Source organism: Perca fluviatilis, chromosome 4 (genome assembly GCF_010015445.1).
Source record: "Perca fluviatilis chromosome 4, GENO_Pfluv_1.0, whole genome shotgun sequence".
NCBI lineage: Eukaryota > Metazoa > Chordata > Actinopteri > Perciformes > Percidae > Perca > Perca fluviatilis.
Window position 1 is genome coordinate 15423369 of NC_053115.1, and position 22266 is coordinate 15445634.

Sequence of the window (22266 nt, forward strand, 5' to 3'; positions counted from 1 at the left end):
TTCCTGCATGAAAGACAAACACAATTATAGCGGCTAGTCACAGTAGTTCTGATCAGCTGATCACCTTCCTTTTTTATTCAGGGCAAATGAACTGATGGGGGAGAGCTGCTGAGAGACACCTTTGCTGATTCATTCAGGTATTAGGATGATGTTTTTATGATGAAGTAAGGACAAAAGCATTAGTACTGCTTATGGGGTGTTTTTCCCCTCTGGGTAGGACTAGAGAGGCTTTAATATAGGTCTCTCAAGCAGGTGCAAGAAGGGTCAAAGACTTCATAGATCATATTGTGACAAAATATGCAGTCCTGCTTTTTTGCTTCCTTTGAACATGAATGTGTCAATTTGAGACTAAGGATGACAGACAGAATAATTTAGGAAAACATTGCTTTACCAGCATGTAGAGATTTTCCCAGAAGTCTTGGGTCATGAGGCGAAAAAGGGTGAGGAAAGCCCATCCAAAGCTGTCAAAGCTGGTGTAACCATAGTTTGGGTTCCTTCCGGCTTTCATACACATAAAGCCCTCTGGACATCGTCTAAAACACACAGGAAGACAAAAATTGTAACTTAACAAATGACTGTAATGTGCCACTTCAGCATCAACACAGTTGGAAATATAGATACAGTCACCACTGACAGTCCAAGATACAACATGACCCTGAAAATGGGCCTGAAAAAAAGTCTTGATAAGTTTTTTTTTTTTTTTTGCTTGTGCATGCATGCTTTCATGTACACGGTTAGGAGAAGGATATTGATATAATTACCCTAAATATTTTATGACATAAGCAAGTCTGACTCATGAATTATGAATACATGTTTGACTGCTTAGACAATTTATTGGTTAAATGCTAATAACATTAGCATTTGGTGTGCAAAAACCTATGTGGCCTGAAGACCCATCAGGCCAAAAAAAGTTGCTTGAGGAGGCGCGAGGGCCCTGTTAGATTACTGATGATGTGTCAAACACAAGATGTGCGAGAGAACAACAGAAAAATGTAAGACAGCTGCTGACAACATTGCACATTGAATATGGAGGCATGCATTTAGTGAGTGAAGCACTAACTTACCCTGAGTCAGAACTATTTCCACATAGCAGAGCATCAAGCTGACCAGGAAGGAAGTAGAAATTAGCTATAAAAAAGAAACACAGAAATACAAAGGAAAAAGAAAGTTACCAGGATGCACACACTTTTTGTTAAGTCCCATTAATGTACCATAATCATGCCCAACTTAATCAAGTGCCAATGTAACCACTCACAGTCATTCATGATGTATTCCTTCCAGTCAAAGCCCCTGCTGCCATTTGCCAGGTACTGCTCAGTCATGTTGATTGGCCAGATTACACACTTCTGCCTTAGGTTCCCCATAAAGAGCTGCAGTCCAATTAGAGCAAAGACGCTGAGACAGAAGACGGTCAGGATCATCACATCCGACAGCTTCTTCACAGACTGGATCAGAGCACCCACAATGGTCTTCAGGCCTGTCAATTAATATACAATGAACACACACACACACACACACAGCCACAAACACAAATGTGCACAAATGCACATACATGAAAACAGACAAACTCACATACACACACACCAGCATACAAATTCAAATGCACACACACACACACACAGACACAAACACATAGATAGACACAAATAAAAAGAATTGCAAATTCTGGCACTGCAAGAGTGCACACGCTGAGTTTGGTTTTATAGCTGCAATTCAGAGCTGACTGCAGTCAAGCACGGAAAAAGTTAAGTTAGGTAACTGATATCTAATCCTGTATTTAACCCTGTGCTGGGCAGCCTCTTACATAAATCTAACCTTGGCAGGCATCAAAATTATTTCTCAAGCACCTACGCCCACATTGCCAAGCCTCAACACCAGAAATGGACTCCTGTTCATTCGGAGTATAAAACCAGTGTGTAGACAGTGCTTGTTGGTGTTCTTACAGTCATTCCTGCCTAGATGGAAATCTGTAGTTCAGCCTAAAATGATGTAACAGATATGGTCATATTTGCTGATATGCAAAAAAAATACAATTATAGTAAGTAAAATGGTTGCGGTATCCACAGGGATGAGAAGTTTATTGTTCAACTGTTAAAAGTAGCTCTTTATTTTGTAGCTTTACCTGAGGATTTTCTTGCACTCAGTCAAGATATCTGAGGACTTAAATCATGTATAAATGTAATAATAAGTATATCACATTATTAAGTGTAACAAGGTAATTGCTACAGAATTGTTTAATTGCTACATAATGTACTACAGCAGTGAGTTCAGAGAAGAAAGCTGAGAACCAAGTTTGGGTGTGAAAGATATTCAGCGCAGAAATTGTAATTCTCTGATATCCAAACATAAATAATGTAAGCATAGTGCTGTAATGACACAGGTATTCCCATAAGGTAATTACAAAAATGTAGGTCCAGTCATTATCTGCTGGCACAACTCTTCAGTTCAAAGGTAGAAAAACATATTGTCCTGCATCTCCACGTCTCCTGGGAGGAGAAACCCTGTCTCATTTCCTGTGCTAATTTGTCTCTTGCTTGTTTCTTTTCTTGCTCATTTTGATAGGCTTCAGGCTACTATTACTTATTATGAGTACTACCTAATTCAGATCCATATCATGTAACTGGATGTCATCTGTTTTAAAGTTTTAATAAGCAGTGTGATATAATTTAAGAAATGTGGCTGTATGTTTGTGTCATTAGAAAGTCAAGAATCTCCCTGTGAATACAAATAAAGTATATTAATTTATTTAAAAGGGTCAATAGGATATGTGGATTATTAGTGGCTTTTAGAACCTACAAAATTCCACTCACTTTTCTACTGTTTTTCTACTTTCTTCTCACTTACTTCCTTTTAAAGCACCACTTGGCCGTTTTCAGTATCATTACAGGCTGAAATGCTTATTTGCAACACACTTATCAGCACTTTCTTTAAGCACCAATCAGTTTTTACTAACATTTGTTATCGGAATCTGATGACATGTTGCAGGGCCACTGTCAATCAAAGGTGATCAAACCACACTGTTGAACTCTCTTAATAAATTATACCTAAGGATGTTTTTTTTCCTATCTTAAAATTTGATTTATACTTATTTTGTCATGACTATTTAATGTTATAGAAAATCAGCTTAAATCTGCCAAGTTTTCAGAAGCATTAAAAACACAAAACACTTGTGCCTAGAGCACTTTATGTCCCAACTACAAACATCTGAGCATTGTATTTTAGAAAAACCTAATTTCCTAACAAAAGTCTACTATAAAAAGTAGCCTGTTTGGGAATAACACTGTGTATAGATTCTCTATTAAAACTCAGTAAGAAATGTTATCCAAACTCTAACTGGCAGCTTGTTATCATCTGAGCAGATGTGCGTATTATGTCACTACTTTTGCATTCTCTCTCAAATTTAAACTTTCGGTGGATTGATGTTTTTAGTGCAGATTCCTAGCTATGGTTATCAAAAAAAGAAATACCTCTAAAAACATTCAATAAAATCAAAGACATGACTATCTAGTATGTAACAGATCTCAGATATAGAGGTCATATTCAGTTTTTTTTTCTTCATAAAACACATAACACCACAACAAACACTGCAGCTGTATGGGATGTTTCCATCAGAAAGACACATTTTCATTTTCACACTTTAGCGGTAACGACCCCATGTAAGTGTTCTATAGACAGGCTGTGTGATGCATTTTCCACTGAGGAAGAACAGACAGCACTACAACTGGATTTAGGATCTTTATCTGGATCTATATTTTCCTTAACTACTTGTGTCCATCTATGGGAACATTCCTGACTAGCTGCAGTTAATTGTTATACTGCATCCAACAAATCAACTGAACGCAGCAGCACCACAAACAGCGCACAGAATCAGGCTCAGTCAAGGAAGCAGGAAGTGAAGAGGAGAAAGAAAGGACAGGCGAGGAAGAGTTGGTGGCTGGGGGTGGGGGGGTGGGGGGGGGAATGGGCAATGAGAGGTGGCATGCAGGTCATTTAAACGCCAAGGCTGAAGGAATTGACTAGGTGTCATCACCTGTCTAAAAACCGTGATGGGGACCTTGCCTTAACCGAAGAACCGTTGCCATCCCAGGCCCCTCTTTCTCCCACTCTTGCAGTGCTGGGCGAGCCCTCAGGCTGCTTTAGCCCAGAGCACAACTGAGTTCTACGTGCTGGAGGCTGAGTCTATTGTACTGTACTGAGTGTGTGTGTGTGTGTGTGTGCATGTACAGTATATGTGCATCTTCTAAAATACAGTAACTTCAGTGTCATATTATTTTACAAGCATTTTTAGTGGACATCATGTATAAGCAAATGTATAAACTTGTCTTACTGCGGAGGAAAATAAATCCCATTGAATCGGACACATATATGTACATGGATTTTGCTTATTTATGATATTTATTTATTATTTTTATTCCCCTTTCACTCCCAGGATGGACAAAGATCTTCAAAGGAAATAAAAAAAAAAAAATCTGAAGCCTCAATCAAATAAGTCCTATAACTAAGAGATAACAAAATCCAAAAGAAAAGCCCCTTAAAGCCAAACTCGTAAAAGCATGTGTCTCAAAGCTTCATGCAGCGCTGATGTGTTGTCAAATTAGGCTTGGCAGTCTTAGCGAATCAAATAGTCTTTAGTCAGTGTCATAGATTGTGAAAATTTGGATCAAGGTATGAAATAAAACTAAAAATAAACCAGATGTGCAAAGAGATGACAGATTTAAACTACTCAGGATCATGTTTTTCCCCCGAATTAGTTTGTTCATCTAACCCCTCATACTGACATCCTGAAAGTCAACTCATTGGAAACAATATCTAAACTCTTCCACTATATTATTAATTTCTATTTAACTTGAGGTAGAAATATACAAGACAGATAGGTGTTAGTATATTGTGATGTGCTACATAAGCCCAGCTGTCCACATGGGACATGTGAGCCAACAAGACTGCCAGTAGACTGCTAAGCCTATCAAAAATGTATTGCTACCATTTTTGATTGTAAAAAAAAAAAAAAAAAAAGAAGTAAAAAGAGTAAAACAAGTAAAACAAAAAAAATGAAGAATTCTAAAACATCCTCTTTAAAAAAAATAAAGTAATAGAAATAAAGACAGGTAATAGATAATAGATAACGTAAGCTCAGCCTTAGTGTTTAAATGGGAGTCTCACCTGGAATGACAGAAATTGTTTTCAATGCTCGGAGAACCCTGAACGTTCTCAGCGCCGAGACATTCCCAAGGTCCACAAACTCTGTTATATATCTGTAACAAGGTAGGATGACACACAGAACAGAACCCCATGACACACAACACACACGATAACAACACACGCACGCACGCACACACGCATGTACGCGCAAGAGCACGACACCAGCACCACCATCGAAGACCAGGAGGGGACACCACGGTGAGAGAGAGAACGCCTGTCCGACCAGTGGGAAGAGAACGAAGGAAGAAGAGGAGAGGGACTGAAACAAAACCACACCTAACATCAACCCCGTGACTCGCCCACCCGCAAACAAACACCTGGACTGTCTTACCTGGGATAACTGAAATTGTTTTCAAAGCCCTCAGAACCCTGAACGTACGCAGAGCTGACACATTGCCTAGGTTTACAAACTCTGTTATATACCTGCAAGGTGGATCAGATACAATTATTCAGCAGCCATCCCAAACACAGGAAAAAAAAAAACATTAGATTGTTACACAATAGTTTAATAAGCATTATCAATATGGTATGATGGGCTGATGTTGATTGAAGGTGCTGTGGGCAATGGTCTTTAGAACCTGTTTCGCAATATTTAGCTAAATCCATCTTATATCCGAGCACAAATTATTTAGAAACACACACAAAAAAATGTCTAAAGAACAGTTTTCAGCCACTGCAAGTCTTAATAACCAAGCAGGAGAGCATGCCTACTGCTTGTCAATCACACAAGCAGAAGTTAGTCTAGTCTTTAGAAGCAGCAAGGAAACAAATCTATGTCCACAGTGGAGGTGATGTGAACCAAAATACTGGCCCTGAAATCATTTTGGATGATAAGTTTGGTAAGACCCAAACTCAGAGTATTGGGTAACTACAGCTTTGCAACTGTGGTAATCTCTCTCTCTCTCTCTCTCTCTCTCTCTCTCTCTCTCTCTCTCTCTCTCTCTCTCTCTCTCTCTCTCTCTCTCTGTGTGTATATGTATGTATGTATATATATATATATATCAAATGTTTGGGGGTTATAGGTTTAATAGTAACTACTGTGCTCAAAACGTTACGCCAAGTGTAAAAAGTATGACATTTATAAAGGTGTTTGCCCTCTACTCTAGAGTAAAGCTTAAAGAGAAAGTTGCAACATCACAGTGTGTGTTTGTTGTTGCAATGGCTAAATGTGTTCACCAAAATTAGTTTTTCAGGTTTTTGTTCTTACTGATTCTTCATTGTTTCTCCAAAGTTGCCCACAGCAGCTTTTAGATTGGGGAGTACTATCTCTGTCCATCTTCAACCCTCATCAGGGGTACAGGCAGATCCCAGAGGTATACTTTTTATCTCACGTGTTTTATTTTATTATTCCAATTGTTCATGACTTTGTCAATCAACTTGTTTTCAAATACTTTATATCATTTTCGGTTTTTGTTTTGATTAGAGCTTTTTTTTTTTAATACCAATGTATTGGGGTTCTAGGGGATCCCAGTCAAAAGCACCCAATTACAGCCCATGCAATTTCAATACATAAAATAAAATAGATAGATACAATGTTTGCCATGGGTCCTAATTTAAAGTATCACACACTATCAGGGGGTAGGGGCACTCTGTCAGTCATTTTGAAGGAGACAGCACAGATTTCCTCATGTGCTCTGTGTCTATTTTTTTATTTTACAGATTATGCAAATAAACTGTAACTTTCCTAAAATAATAATAATAATAATAATCATCATCTGATGTTTCTTTTCTTCGGATGACATAAATTACATATCTGATAATGTTTTGAGAAGAAATAAGTTAACATTTTGCAAAGATGGTTGTTTTACAGTAGTTTATTCTTGGGGTCCCCAGTCAGTAGTCCTCGTATGTTAAATATAATGGTAGGATCAGGGTTAAATATATTATTAAATTAATTATTATATTAGATAACCATTACATTGTTCATTTTAAAACCAGAAGTTTGTTGTTAAAAGATTAAACGTTTAATGGACGTGTGTCTATGATGCCCACACAATAATGGAATCTGTAAGTACATTTTCAAAAACTAATACTGAAATGTTTATTAGAAATTTTTGCACCAACATTTTAAATGACTCAAGACATTTCTGACAGAAAACATTTGACAATTGAAAGTAAAAGCACAGGCATCACCAATAACTTTAATGTCTTATAAGCCATGTGCAATTTTATCCTGGTATTATCATGCCTGAATTGAAAGCAGTCGTCATATATGAATAGTTACACCTGTGTTTAAGTAGCCCGACTGTCTGCGGCAAGAAAGTTCTGTTGCCATTTGGGATAGACTTGCTGTTATCTTGTAACTAAGTATGTCTTATAAAGAAATCATGTCTCGCAACTTTCTCCTATCCACGTGCTAAAATGCTAATATTTTAGTCATGTTAAAATCCAGTTTTTTGTTGTATGCTTTGATTGCGGTGCTTTTTCCTTTTTTACATTAGACCATTGTTATATGTAGCTTCCAATTATTTAAATTCTCATGAGTTAAAATACTTACGCCATTGAGATGACCATGAAATCCAGCCAGTTCCATGGGTCTCTGAGAAAGGTAAACCCATCTATAGCGAAGCCTCGGGCAACAATTTTTGTGAGTGATTCAAACGTATAGATACCTGTGAAGGTATACCTTGAAAAAAAAGAAAGAAGAGAGTAAAACGGTGACAGGCACACTAAACAAGGATATGATTGCTGAGGAGAAGTATGGACGTGTACTTACTCTACTTGTTTGGACCATTCTGGGGGGTCACTAAATGTCATAAATATACAGTTGGTCAAAATCGTACACATGATGATCATGCTGAATAACGTGAGAAGACAAAAGTTAAGGAAAGTTTGAACAGTACTACCCATAACACCCTATACATGAACGACTAAAATGAAGCAATGAAGCAAGCTTAAGGAAGATGGCAAAGTAGGTGATTTGGAGCTTACAGTTCATTAGCTTTCATTTCTATTTACAGACAACTTGTGACATAAGAAGATAAACCAAACATGTTGAAAAGACTAAAACATCTGTTTTTAGTCACTGTAAAGCATAGGAAACGAATCACTTGAAAGGATATGCATGTATCAAAATCTTAATAGCTATTCGCCTTAGTAGATTAAACGGGCTTATGATGTACAAGGAGGGCGTGGCACTGAAGCGGAAGATTGTTTTCCCTTTGTTGAGGACTATAAATGTCTGTGGAGAGAGAGGGACAGAGAAAGAGATAACAAGACAGTTAGAACATTTCCAGTAATTATACGGCACATACAATTCAGCACATGGTCAGCAAACCTTTTTTTTTTTTTTTTTTTTTTTTAAGGAAGATATGACTGTAGCTTGACTGAGTAACTGATGTGTATCCTGAGCTCACCTCTCAGTCATGGGGCACCACTGCATTGGTTTTCAATCTAACTACAGGGCTGATTCTCACAATGCAGGTGATACCTTAATCAATTTGGACGTAGCATTTTGATGAGAGAGCTCACTGTGTCGTTGCTTTACCCATTTTAAATCTTTACCCTGCTAGCCGTGAGACAAAATTGAGCAAAGTACTTTAGGTTGTAATGGCCTTACACTAAACAAAGCGCAGGGGATAAAAACAGTATAGTAAAAAGATAAAGGAATCGAAAAGGGCAGTCAGTAGGACAAGGACACAGGGCTGTGTTTACTCCGCTGACATCACTCCCTCTGTGGCCAGTCACCCGAGAGTACAGTTAACACCTCTGTGTGGGTTGCATCAAACCGCGTATCTGTCCTGGCAAACCTTTCACCATGACAGTAGCTCTGTGAGCAGCAGACAGGTGCATGGGAAGCTCTCCCCTTTTGGTGGCCAAATGACTCTCTTTGCCCCAACTTTAAAGCTCTTACTGGAAGAGAACCGCAAATGCTGTCATCGATCAGGGGCAGATCTGCTGACTCTAGGCTCTCAACAACCACTCCCCAACCATAAACAGCACTGGGCCAAGTGGGGCTGTGCAATGGGGTGAGGCAGCAGTGTGTGTTTGAGCAATATGTGTTTATTTCAACGTTGGAGTCTGAGTGAGAAGTATGAGCATTTTTTACAAACAAATGGACTACTGGGATACTTTACAAATGGGTGGTTTGGTTGAGAATCCTATGAATGTGTAAACTGCTTCTTCACCACATCCTTTATGTGTATTTATGATACCACTGACATGTTGCCTGCCAGTATTTACAGGTTAAATACAGACATAGCATGTCCTGTAAGTAACCAGTAGTGAAAAATAATGGAGATGTCGAATTATATCCAAATGTATATAACTTTGAATTTTAGATGTGAATGTCCGTCGTATTCAACTTTAAATGATAATGCTTGTGTTGTTTTTCTTACAACTTCTGTAACCATTTTAAAATTGGCCAAACTATACTTCAATTTACAAATAATGAAGTTGTCAAAATACTGTGCACCAGAGTACATGCATTCAACCACAGCAGATCATGAGGTCAACTCTATATTACTTGCCCTTTACATTCAGATGTAATAATCACTGCACTCAAAATGAAATGATAATAATATGATGATAACCCACTGGTGGAGAGCATACATATAAGAGTATAATAGAAGCAATTAGTCTTTAGTATGCATTTGGCACCGGCATAGCAAAATACACAGTTTGTGGTTCACACCACGGGAAACACTAGAAAGAAATAGGGAGGCGACCAAAAGTGTCCTGAGACAAGTGGTGTCCTGAAATCTAATTAAATTAAAAATAGCGTCCGCAGTCTGGGGAAAGACAAAATGTGTTCTCTGCATCAGAAGACTCCTCTCTCCCTCCCTTCCCCTCGCCTGTTCTTTTTTGCCTACAGAGCATCTGCACTACTTAAAATATCCTCTCGCAATGTTTCCTGTCACATGAACAAAATAAGGATCTATACTTAATCAACACAATACTAACAGGAACACGGGATTTACAGTCATGTTAAATCTTTCTCTTAGAGGTCAAGTGCTTTGCTGACCAAGCAAATCTATTATGTGGATGGAGGGGGAGGTTGTAAAATGAGCAATATCTCATTAGCGCTTTACAGATGCCCAGCATGCATAACTAAGTCCCGTATGTTAATCAATGTGAAGAATAATGCCATGGATAAATCCTATGGATTTGTAAAGTTTTTTTTTTTGAAAACTTCAGATTTGAAGACACAAGTATCTTATAGAAAAAAGGTCTGCGTTGTCCTTATTGAGTCTGAGTTTCAATGTAGGTCATCCTCTACATCATATGGAAATTCAGAAATGTTCATAAAAAGAAAATCACAACTCAACTACAAAGAGGCTTCAGTTACTCAATGAACTGTGTCGATTTGGAGACAGAAACATATGCTGTTGATGCAAACTTGGCAACCACAAATAGAACAAGGGATGCAAATGTCAGGCAATTTCTTTAATAAATTGTGCAACATTAATCGATAACTGATAAATCATTGAAGGTTATAAAATACGAAATATATGATTTTTCTTAATGAAAGCTTTATTGTGATGGGCTATTTTCACAGTACAACTTAAATCATAAACTAAATATAAACACAAGTTAAGTATCTGAATCATAAAAGGACTGAAATGTAATGATACAACTGAATAATTCTGTGTAAAAGAAAGGCTATATAAGACGAATACATGCAGCGCACAAAACAAAGACTAAAATTATTGTGTCAATAAAAAGGGCTGTAGCCTACTAATGCCTGTATCAAGAATAAAAATAAAATGGGCTGCTCTGATCACCTGACAACAGACTTACTTACAGTCTTACCTATTTCCATTTAAAAATATGAGCAAAACGATGCGGTCAGAGATGAATTGTTGGCAGTATATTACCTGGAAATCACTGGTGATAAAAAAAGAAAAGATATCTTTAATATAGGCTATAGGCTATAGGCAATAGGCGCAGGACCTTTACTGTGTTGTTCGTATTGTAAAGAAAACCACACTGTGCACGCATCATGAGCTCTGATTACGGTTAATCGTGGTACAAATGGCGCAGTTATCCCATTTGTATGTGCATGTAGACCAACCACTAAAAACAATGTCCCAGAATGCATACATCATACTGTTGGTTGATATATTCTTGATTGTTTAAATTCCTAACAGTGATTAATTGATTAATTAATTAATCACTCACTCACTCATTTCACCACAACACATTTAAACGGGATCCACATATAAACCATGTAGTGCACTAGTACACTTAGGAAACTGAGGATTAATTGCATCTATACATGGATTAACATAGAGTGACTAAGGCAGTGGACAGGCACCATGGATTACAAAACACTGTCTTTGTAACACTATGCATGTTGAAGTCACACACACACACACACACACACACACACACACACACACACACACACACACACACACACACACACACACACACACACACACACACACACACACACATATCACTATACCACTGATCTGCCTACACAATTGCATAGTTAAATGTACATACATAAATACATACTTGGGCATACACACATGCATAAATACACAATTCAGCAGAGCAAGATTCACTGTAAGGAAAAAGACTTATTTGCTGCGAAGCTGGTGAAATGTTCTTAATTCTCCACAGTGTTAAAAAAAAAGGCACATATGCAAGAATCAGGAGGCAGAATGCAGCTGCAAGGACAGTGTGTGTGTGTGTGTGTGTGTGTGCGTGTGTGTGTGTGGAGGAGGAATAGTGGAGCAGGGCTATGGAGAGGGATGTGCAGGGGTATGGGACAGCAGCAAAGAGAGTCAGAGAGAGAGCGAGAGATGAGAAGGTGGAGGGGGAGTGATGCAGAACAGAAAGCTGCAGCGGGGAGAAAGCCAAACCTGAGATGGATGGGTAGACAGAGGGAGGAGGAGGACTGGGTAGACATGCAGCAGAGAGAGAAACTGAGAATGAGACGAGGAGGGGGAGACAGAGAGAGCTGAGTGAGATCTAAGCAGGGAAACAATAGAGACTAAATCACGGGGAGGGAGTGTTGTACTTCTCTTAATCATCCCAGGACCCCAGCCTGACACAGACTGGTCTATTACGTCACAAAACTGACTGCAGATTTGGACTGTAGACCTAAAAGAAGACGGCAAAAAAACTCAGCGCCAAAATGATTAATAAAAAGAATGAATTGATTAAATGTGTAACCGCCAACAATTTTGATAATCTATCAATCATTTAAGTCATTTATCAACATAAAAAAAGGGCCAAACATTTGCTGTTTCTCCTTTGTGGATTTGATTCTTTTCCATGTTTAATACCATTTGCAAATCATGTATCTTGGGTTTCTTTTCAATTCAAAACATCATCTAGGGCTCAGAAAAGGAAACTGTATTAATTATTGGTATTATAAAATATTTAATAATTCATCAATTAATTGCAAAAAAACAGAAATAATCATTAGTTGGAGCCCTAAATGACTTTAATAAATAGTACCGCAAATCAGTACTTATAAGATTTTTGTTAGAACATATATGTATTCACAAGCCTCTTTGAAGACTGGAAAGAGAAACCATGGCACACATGTATTAATAGCTGGATTTTAGCCCATTCTGTAATGAGCACTTGGTATTGACGAAGTGCATCTTAATTCATTTTACAGAGAAGTAAAAATATCAACAGTATGTCAGCTTCCACATTGTTCACCATGACACTTTGATGCTTTGTGATAAAACAGCAGAGATCTCATGGGGAACTTTAATATCTATTAGCATTATAGCCTGAAATATAACTCATATGCTTCTGATTGAGCCCACTGCAGTGAACACTCAGCCAGTAATGTCTCAAAATATGTATGAATGCAAACTAATTTCCCTGCATATTATACCATATCAAAAAAATGCGTCATCCCACTTATTTACCTGTATGCTGTGCTGCAAAACCCCACTTTCCCCTCCTTACCACACCCTCCTTTTTTTATATCAACCTGGCTAGCAGTGGAAGCACACTTAACACCCCCTCCCCCACCCCATCCCTTCCTCACTCAGCCCAGTACAGGAAGATGCTGTGTCATCAGAGACAGTGGACTCAGACAGAGCACTAAAGCCTGGCCCTGCCTCTAATTTACTACACCCTGAAAGAAGAACGCCAGAGAGGAGGCAGCGGAAGGGAGAGGGAAAAGGAGAGTAATGGACAGAGACACACACAAAGACAGAGATGATGGGACAGGAACATAATGTAATGGTTGTGTACAGTGCTACATGCCGAGTTTCAGAGGCTGCTGCTGCTTTAACCATGAGCTGCCTTTGTGCTCTCACTAGTAGCTGCTTCCCTGCAGAAGCCTGCACCGAAATGACTGGTCTGCTGCACACTCCCATTGTAAGACCAACATGCCATATTCGGGAGGAGAATGAAACCTCTGAAACAACAAAACCCGATAGCTGTTCGAACTGCTTAACTGTTTCTTCATTTATATCGAAATCTCCACAATGCCCTCCATCCATCCCGTCCTGCTCTTCTTGTATGACCACAGCAGCTTTAACATTGCCTAATCCCATCAGACATTTGAAAAGCCCAGGCAGTCCTCTCCCCATCACAGGGGAAAACAAGAACTGCAACGCTGCATTTCTCTTCCTCACCACTGCCCCCTCTTCCTCTCTTTGATGCATGAGTGCTGTGATCAGGTTTCCTGCAGCTGACGGTAACACACTCACACACACACACACACACACACACACACACACACACAATCATTGACATACAGTGCAATGGTGAGCGATAGGATGAATGTCGGTCGAGTAGAGGAGACGAGCAGCCTGGAAAGGTGAGAAGAGGAACAGCAAAGGAAGAATGGACGCTAGCCGTTAATAAACTTAGAGGCACTTCCTCAGGTATGATAAAGGACAAATACATTAGTGGATAAAGAAAACTGATTGTTATGAAGGGGGGAATATGAGGTCTTAACCTGGGAACTCGCTGACACAACACATGTATGGGTATGATGAGGTCAGCAGATCTTGACTAAGCGGAATGAAGATAAGTCAGAACCTGTATTAATACAAATATAGTTAGATAAACTAACTACTCCATCCCTCCCTTTTGAAATTCTCTAGAAGTGTGCCCTTTAGCAAGGCACCATAGCCATGACTGCACCAGTGGAGCGGCTCTGAAGCCAGAAAATAAAAGGCTGTGGATGTGATGGGTGTATACTGCAACTACCTTACCAGGTCATGAATTTATTAATTAAACATTAACAAAATGTTGACAATTATTGGGACAATGGTCAAATGCCAATGAGTATTCACTAATGTTTCTAATGACACACAATTCTGACCAAAAACCCTTTGGAAATATAATTAATTTTGTAGATGAGCTATCTTTTATTTTGAAATGCAACCCTGTCATACAGAAAATGTAGGCGTTATCATATTTTACAACATTTGCCAATAACTATTTGCCATGTATTTTCGAGCTTCTGGAAAGCTAGGCATATGAATTTATATACATGACTGACTATTTAAAAAAAAAAAAGTATATATCTCAGTATTTTCTACAAAGTGGGCTAAATATTCAGTCGTATGTCAAATCCAGATGTGGGATGTCACAAGCACTTTAATTAAAACAGACTGCGGTCTAAATAAAATGCAAAGACAGGGTATTCTACCCTGTTTGAACATATACAGCTGCAACACATGTAAATGAAAATGTATCTTAAATAAATAGCCTATTTAAATAAAAACAGGCCTATCTCTAGAAATGCTCCTTCAGCTGTTTTTAGAAAGAGAAAGAGCGAGCATACAATGGACTAAGCGTATGACACAAAAACTTTCTTTGATCCTGAAGCCGATTGTTACTGTATAATTCACTGGTTTATCAGTGAAGTGTATGAACCACACCTCAGACTGGATTCTCTACTCACAGAGTGACAGCTGACTCATATGAACGGGTTCAGCTCAGGTTGAATGTGCAATCGGCAGGTCGTCGGCGTTACATCAACTTGTGTGTGAAATGTCTGTATTGTCACCGCGCTGCATTTTTATCAACTATAATAATGTGGTCATGGGTCACATCTCTCGCCTGCGTCCAGGCGCCATCTCTTACTCGTATGACTGAAGTTAATGTTACTAACAGTAACTACTGTTCTTCTGCGTTTTTCGCCGTGGCGGCCACCACAACAGAACATTACCAGCGGAAACACTGGTACAATTACAGGTTTTCCTCTTAAAAAATTATATATCGATATACCACAAAAAGTCGATTTATCGCCCAGCCCTAGCACCCTCCCACATTTAGCTTAGACAAAAAGGTTTCCTGGTGCAGATAGAGGAGGAACGTAATGATAAACAACTCTGTAGCCACTTTCCTTCAATCGCCAAGGTAAGACACAACTAAGGAGAAGTAAAGAAGTATGCACTGGGCAATAAGCAAAGTGGGGAAGGATAAAAGGCAAGAATGCAACACTTCTGTGGCTACCACTGAACTAGGGCTGTGGATCAATAGATCACAAAAGGCACATACACTTCATAGTTTCATCCAGGGAATGCTGCTGGCTAAGATTGCCAGTCCTGCTGACTGGGCTGCTTTGCTGCTATATAGGCTGCAGATTCTCTTACACATTATTATTGTCACCACACAGGAGACTGGCTACCCCACACGTCTACACAGCTGAAGGCACTACAGCATACTCCTGCCCTTTTTATCTCCACTTCCTGTCCTCTCCTGCCATCTTCTGCCTTTACTCCTCATTCCTCTTTCACTAGTGCAGAGCTACAGTAAGGGCACAGCCAGGGGTTAAAATGTGCCAGGGCTGAGCACACAGGCACGCTCTTCTATGTCATCAGGGGACGCTTAACTTAGCACATCTTCAAAAATGTATATTTTTTACACAATTACTAAAAACCTTTTTCTTCGAAGCTGTAGAGAACATATTCCTAAATGAGGTGATCTAAGAACTTGAGGATTTTTACAGGGTTTCCTTGTTTCCTGTCAATGGGTTTCCTTAAAAGCTACCAAGCAGATCAGCGACCTCAGTCTAGGTGGCGGTAATGCACCGCAACGCTGGCTGCCACCCGCCGCCATAAGACGGGGAAAAAAAGAAAGAGGTCAGATACAGACAGGTTTCATAACAGAATGTAAATTGCTCTGATATTCAGCTTTAAATGATACTTTAATGTATAAAATACATCATTTTGAGAGAAAATGGGGAGTCAACACTAATACGACCTTCAGTGCTGTTATGTAATGTGATTTTTTGGATGTTCTTATTGTGTGGATGTTCTTATGTGTTTTAAATCTCCCAAAATTCTATTTTGCAAGGGCACTGTTGCTGCAGTTAAGCCCCCCCACCCTCCCAAGACCATTGTGATTGGTTTAAGTAAATACAAACAAGCCAGAGAGTTTACCATACACCCAGAATGATAAGCGCTGTAACCAGACTTATACTCCAGCGCAGACAAAGCGCTGTGGAGATAGGTCTGGCTATGCGAGATTAGTCTGAACACGGTTGTTGTGTCGTGTAGAAATAATCTAAACTCCTGTGCCGGTCCCTGTATTTAAGGGTTTAACTTAAACCATACGGAGCTGAGTGGTTACAGCGCATGCCACATTACCACAACATCCCAGTTCGTTTCTAGCCTTGGGATCTTTCTTGGGACACACCCAAGCAAAGAAGCACAAGTAGACTTTATATTTCACAAGTATTGATTTCCATTAGATCATATAGATCTGACCACTCTTGAAGGCAGCTTCCTTTTACGAAGAACGATAGAAAAAAAAGAGAAAAAAGTTGAAAAATAATAAAAGCGACCAGATTTATTAAAGTTTGACAAGGCGGGGTAAAGCAGCATCCAAACATAAAAGAGCATAAAACTGTCCTAGTATGTGTCGTGGAGATCTGCTGTACAAACAAAATCTTATATTTATAAATTTTATGGTGAAACACAAGATCAGAGGTGGTCATCTGGTCATCTTTTATCTCCATGTCCTTATTAAATGTATAATCTATATGCTTGATAATAGCGTAAATTTATCGTAATTAGCAAAAATAGCACTTGTGTTTTATTGCTGTAAATGTAGGCTACTATATGGCTATTTTAAACGTATGTCCATAAGCCTAGTTGTTTTATATGTCCGCAATTCTGAAATATATACGGAGTATTTGATGTCAAAGAACTATTTTGTGTTTTAAACTCTCTCATGTCTTTCGAAGTAGGAAGTAGTACCAATTCCTACATATTTTATTTAATATATATATATATATATATATATATATATATATATATCAAATCACAGTCACAGGTCGGAGTCAAACCCTGGACCTCTGCATCGAGGCATAAACCTCTAAATATATGTGCGCCTGCTCTACCCACTGAGCTAAACCGGCCACATTTTATTTAATAATTAGGTCATAAAAATATACATGCTGTACATAATAGGGTAGGACTTTAGCTTTCCGTTTGCAAACGGTACATGACTAACTCTCTGTTCTCAGTTCACTAGCGAGCTGAACTGAACCCTCAGACCATAAACTGTTTATAAAGAGGTTCAGGCGTGTTTCAGTTCAGTGTGCGGGACTATGTGCAGTCGGAGCTCCAGTCGAGCACTAAACGATTCGGTGAACAAATCTTTTGTCCGAATCTTTGTAGTGAACTGATTGAAGTGATTCATTACACTGAAAAGAACGATTTTGCCCATCACTGCAGTTTAGATCATCTTATTCATTTCTAAAATTTCAAATCTTTTACGATTTACTTTCTTTTGAAGGCAACACTATAACAAGTGGAAAACTTATACAATTGTGTAATTACAATAAAAAGGTGTCACTTCTTCCTCATTTCAGTTCTGATACCAGAGACGGGGTTACTGAATACCTGATAAACATAACAGCTGTTGATAATGCACCACCACGAGTTTAGTGTCTGCAAGGAGGACATCTGGTCAATTTACCAGGAATGTATAAGTCACAGAAGGAATAAGTCATAAATGTATTGTATATTTGTCACACATTAGCAAGGTGACAGTTTCTCACTTAAAGGTCCCATGGCATGAAAATTTCACTTTATGAGGTTTTTTAACATTAATATGCGTTCCCCCAGCCTGCCTATGGTCCCAAATTGGCTTAAAATGGTGATAGGTGTAAACCGAGCCCTGGGTATCCTGCTCTGCCTTTGAGAAAATGAAAGCTCAGATGGAATCTTCTCCTTATGAGGTCATAAGGAGCAAGGTTACCTCCCCTTTCTCTGCTTTTGCCCACCCAGAGAATTTGGCCAACCCATGAGAGAGAGACATCATGGCTTTCAAATGAGCAAAGTGGCAGCTGGTCAAGGCCACACCCCCACCCTCCACCTAGCCCCCCCTCTCTCCTCCTCAATAGCTACAGGCACAGAAATGGTACATCCTAAGGAAAGCTCATTGTGGGACTGGCTCTAGTGGCTGTAATTCTGCACTAAGGCTGAATTTCGGGAAAGAGACTTCAGATACAGTATTAGGGGACCACTAAGGCCTATAGAAAAGCATCCAAAGAGCACCATGTCATGGGACCTTTAATGTGGTTCCTCAGTGAATTCAGTCAAGGATGAGAATCTAAATAACTGGGCATACAACATCACTCGCGGTGTAATCGCATTCACTCGTATTGATTAGGCTAATTGTAGAACAATGTGGAAATGTGAACAACAGTGGAAACATTGCAGAACATACTGTAGATCACAATAACACCAGTAACAGCGCAGCAATACAGATACAATTGTTGTTTGATAACAATGATAATTCCACTGCCCCAGTGCATGCTGGGAGGCCATCATACACGCCTAGTTTTGGAGAGAGCACTTGTCATCTGTAAGTATGTTTTGTCACAAAAGAATGCCATTAGCTATAGTATTGATGGCATATAAACACAAAGGCGAATTTGTCACCCCCTCCAGCTGTTACATCATCTTTACCATGCATTAACACGGATAATTAATCAACACTGAAGAAACCTTTATGAGAATGATCACTGCCCGAGAATTGCATTCCACAGCAACTCTGCAGTGTTGCAGGAGCAGAGACACTACGTCCCTCTGCCTCTGCTTTGATTGTACAGGTATACTAAAAAACTCACGTGCCTTGTATGATCGAATAATGCCGCCCCTCAAGCAATGACTAAAAACTTTAAAATGTCTCAAGGTCATCTTTGCTGTTATTATATTCTTAGCTCGGTACAAAATACATGAACTTCTATTTTGAATGAATTGATATGAAACCTGAATCTGTTAGGACAGTGAATTTCATCTCACCTATGTGTGTGGCGTGGTAAGTTTACAATGCTGGCAATTGTCACATGAGAAAAAGGTAAAGACTAAGCCCAATCGAAGGTTACGCCCAACAGCTAAATAACACATCTGTAAAAGTTCTCACTATCTATAAACCTCTCAACACATTAAGTTAATGCTTCTTCATTATGAGTGTTTGGGGAGAACTCTGTGGTGCATTTGGCCTGCGTGACAACTCACTTTCATGTTCAGGTTCTGATAGTATGGGTCCAAATCCTCCAGCGGTACGCCCGACATTCCAGGAGGAACATCGCCGTAGATGAACGGCAGGCTCTTCCCAGCCTCCAGGTCACTGTTGGGCTTGGGTTCATTGTCGTCAGACGTGTCACGGTGACTACTGTCCGATCTGGGCTTGGGTGGCTTCTTGTTCTTCTCTTCTTTGATGCGCCTCTCGATGTTAGCAAGCGATTCCGGGGTGAATTTCTTGAAGCTGTCAGGTCCTGGGGGTGACATAAGGGGTGCGGCCATTTTTTCATCCTGCAGCTATTTCCTCTTTATTTGTTTTTCATCCCAGACATCCAGCTCTGAGAAGAAGAGAGAGACACAGAGTGAGAAAGAGTTAGCATAGAGTACCTGATCAAAGAGAAAAGAAAATCATGCTTTAAAATAATGTAATCTAGTTTTTTTTATTGTCAGTGTCTTTTTATTAATAACACTGACTGGAAAACAAAGTTTATGATTTAATTGGTTGACATATCTATATGTTAAACCAGTTGTTTTGCATCCCTTGCAAAGCCTCGCAGATAGAATTTTCTAGTTCTACCAGGGAATCCAAACAAAGCAAAAATAAAGCTGAAAAAGTGCAAACATTTGGAACATGAGCCAGTAGGAACTATTTCTACTCTCTCCATCAACATTAATGACTAAAGGACTGATCCTGTATCCCCAAAAGCTAAACTCAGGTACCTAGCACATACAGTAGGCAACATTGAATTCCCTTTTGCTATCATCTTTGTGACCTCAACAGCATGGAAACCAGTGTTTTCCTTAGGTTTGTGAAGAGTCAGGTGTACTTTTTTGGGAGGGGGTTTAGGGGTCCTACCTCAAGAAAATGTAAAAAAAAAGTATATATATATATATATCATTTTGGACCATTATTATTGCCATATCTGTGTCTTAAACGGTGGAAAAGCTAGAGCATGCATAGATTAACACTCAAAAAACTTAAAGACAAAACTCCAAGTCCACTGGGGACCAACTACAGTACTAAGTGTTTTGGTTACATTTATTTGGCTTAGGAGGTGCCCAAAAAGGCTTGGGTGCTGCACCTAAGCCTTGTAATGGTAGGGAAAACCCTGGAGACATGTCAAGGTAATTCTTCTTGTGTTTATGCTCACAAATGATGGGCTCTTTATCTGACCAGGAACTCATCTGTCTGACTCTCTCCTTCACAAGTTTCTTTCTCAGGACATTTCCTTGTATCTAACTTTGCAAAAATGCATCTTTTAGAGTTATGTTTATCCTTAAACTTTCATGGTGTTGATATTAACAATGAATAATTGTGATGTGAATGTGTTGGAACCACTGCTGGTCTCACTGAGAATAGAGACAGAGCGCAACGCATCATGGTCTAAAAGCCACGCCCACTGGAGGGGAAAACAACAATATGCAACTAAGGTCTCAACACTAACAAAATGCCTTTAGCTAGCAAAAAAAATATGAAATGATTATTTTAGCAACCTATGTCTACATGTTAGCTGTTAGTAAACTAAAGTTAGCTCTGTGTTAGCAAGCTAAGGCACTTGCAAACATAATACTGCATAACTTTCTGATTTATCCACATTCCACTAGAACACAAGTTGTATACTGTCAAAATGCTTTAGCTTAACTTACAGAAACATAGTTATCCTAAAACAAATGTCGCTGACACTGAGTGTCAGGATCCCACAGTTTTCCGATTCGTCTTATTGCCTGTATCCACTTTTGTCTTCCTAGAAGCTCAGTTTTTCGGGTGAGCACATCTTAGAAAAACTTAGTTATGGGTTATTAACCCTGTTGGTTGTGCATCCCACCACACAGCAGCTTTTAGACATTTATCTGTTGTTTGCTAGCAGACGGAATTGAAAAGGAGGCACCTTCACGCAATACAATGGAGAGCGATGTTTTTCCCTTCGGTGTGGGTGGGACTTAAATGCACATTGTCTCTATAGACATCCAGGTTTGCAGCTCTAGCTTGGATGTCTCTCTGGTTGAGTCCAAATAGCTCTTACTTACGATAGATATAAAATAAGTATGAAAGTGTCTCCCAGCACACAGGCAATTACATGCCATCTGTCCTGTGCAAAATGACAAAGAGCCAAACAACCTTAAGCTAATCAAGTTAAACAGACAGATATTAGTGCTAGATTTATAAATTAGCGAAGAGTAGTCTACATCGATTACTATTTATTTAGGGGATTGCTCTGGTGCCGCTGGAAGATCCCCCTCATTTTCGACCGGTTGTCCCTCACCTTCTGCTTTCTTTGTGTTGGCATTCTAAACTCCGGTGGATTTATGAGGACTATGGTTAACTACTCCTCAGATCTCTGCAGGGTAAATCCAGACAGCTAGCTAGACTATCTGTCCAATCTGAGTTTTCTGTTGCACGACTAAAACAACCTTTGAACGTACACATGTTCCACCAAAACAAGTTCCTTCCCAAGGCTGTTTTGCAGAGAACTGTTATTGCGTCCGGTGCTTAATGCCAACCCAGACGATTGTGATTGGTGTCAAGAAATGCCAATAAACAGAGCACATTTTTTCTCCCATCACTGAGTGCTGTGTGGACTAGCGAGACCTTCCTCCGCAGCCCTGTGGAGGGTATAGGTCTGGCAATGCGAGACTAGCGAAGAGTCTAGTG

At 39.3% G+C, this 22266-nt stretch overlaps 1 protein-coding gene across 8 annotated transcripts in view; it reads right to left on the reverse strand.

Moving 5' to 3' along the window:
- The window catches only part of scn8ab (sodium channel, voltage gated, type VIII, alpha subunit b), a 57139-nt gene that overhangs the window by 31499 nt on the left and 3374 nt on the right, over nucleotides 1–22266 (reverse strand). For 5 of the 8 annotated variants that reach the window (XM_039797380.1, XM_039797378.1, XM_039797377.1 and 2 more), the window contains exons 2-9: nucleotides 19608–19951; nucleotides 8262–8380; nucleotides 7916–8005; nucleotides 7697–7825; nucleotides 5161–5252; nucleotides 1256–1477; nucleotides 1065–1128; nucleotides 392–533 (exon numbers count right to left, since the gene is read on the reverse strand). In XM_039797380.1, the coding sequence (XP_039653314.1) occupies nucleotides 392–533; nucleotides 1065–1128; nucleotides 1256–1477; nucleotides 5161–5252; nucleotides 7697–7825; nucleotides 7916–8005; nucleotides 8262–8380; nucleotides 19608–19895 (1146 nt within the window). In that variant the 5' untranslated portion in view covers nucleotides 19896–19951. Of the gene's footprint in view, nucleotides 1–391; nucleotides 534–1064; nucleotides 1129–1255; nucleotides 1478–5160; nucleotides 5253–5530; nucleotides 5623–7696; nucleotides 7826–7915; nucleotides 8006–8261; nucleotides 8381–19607; nucleotides 19952–22266 lie in introns of all 8 variants that reach the window. The other 3 variants (XM_039797381.1, XM_039797379.1, XM_039797376.1) reach the window with 1 other exon arrangement.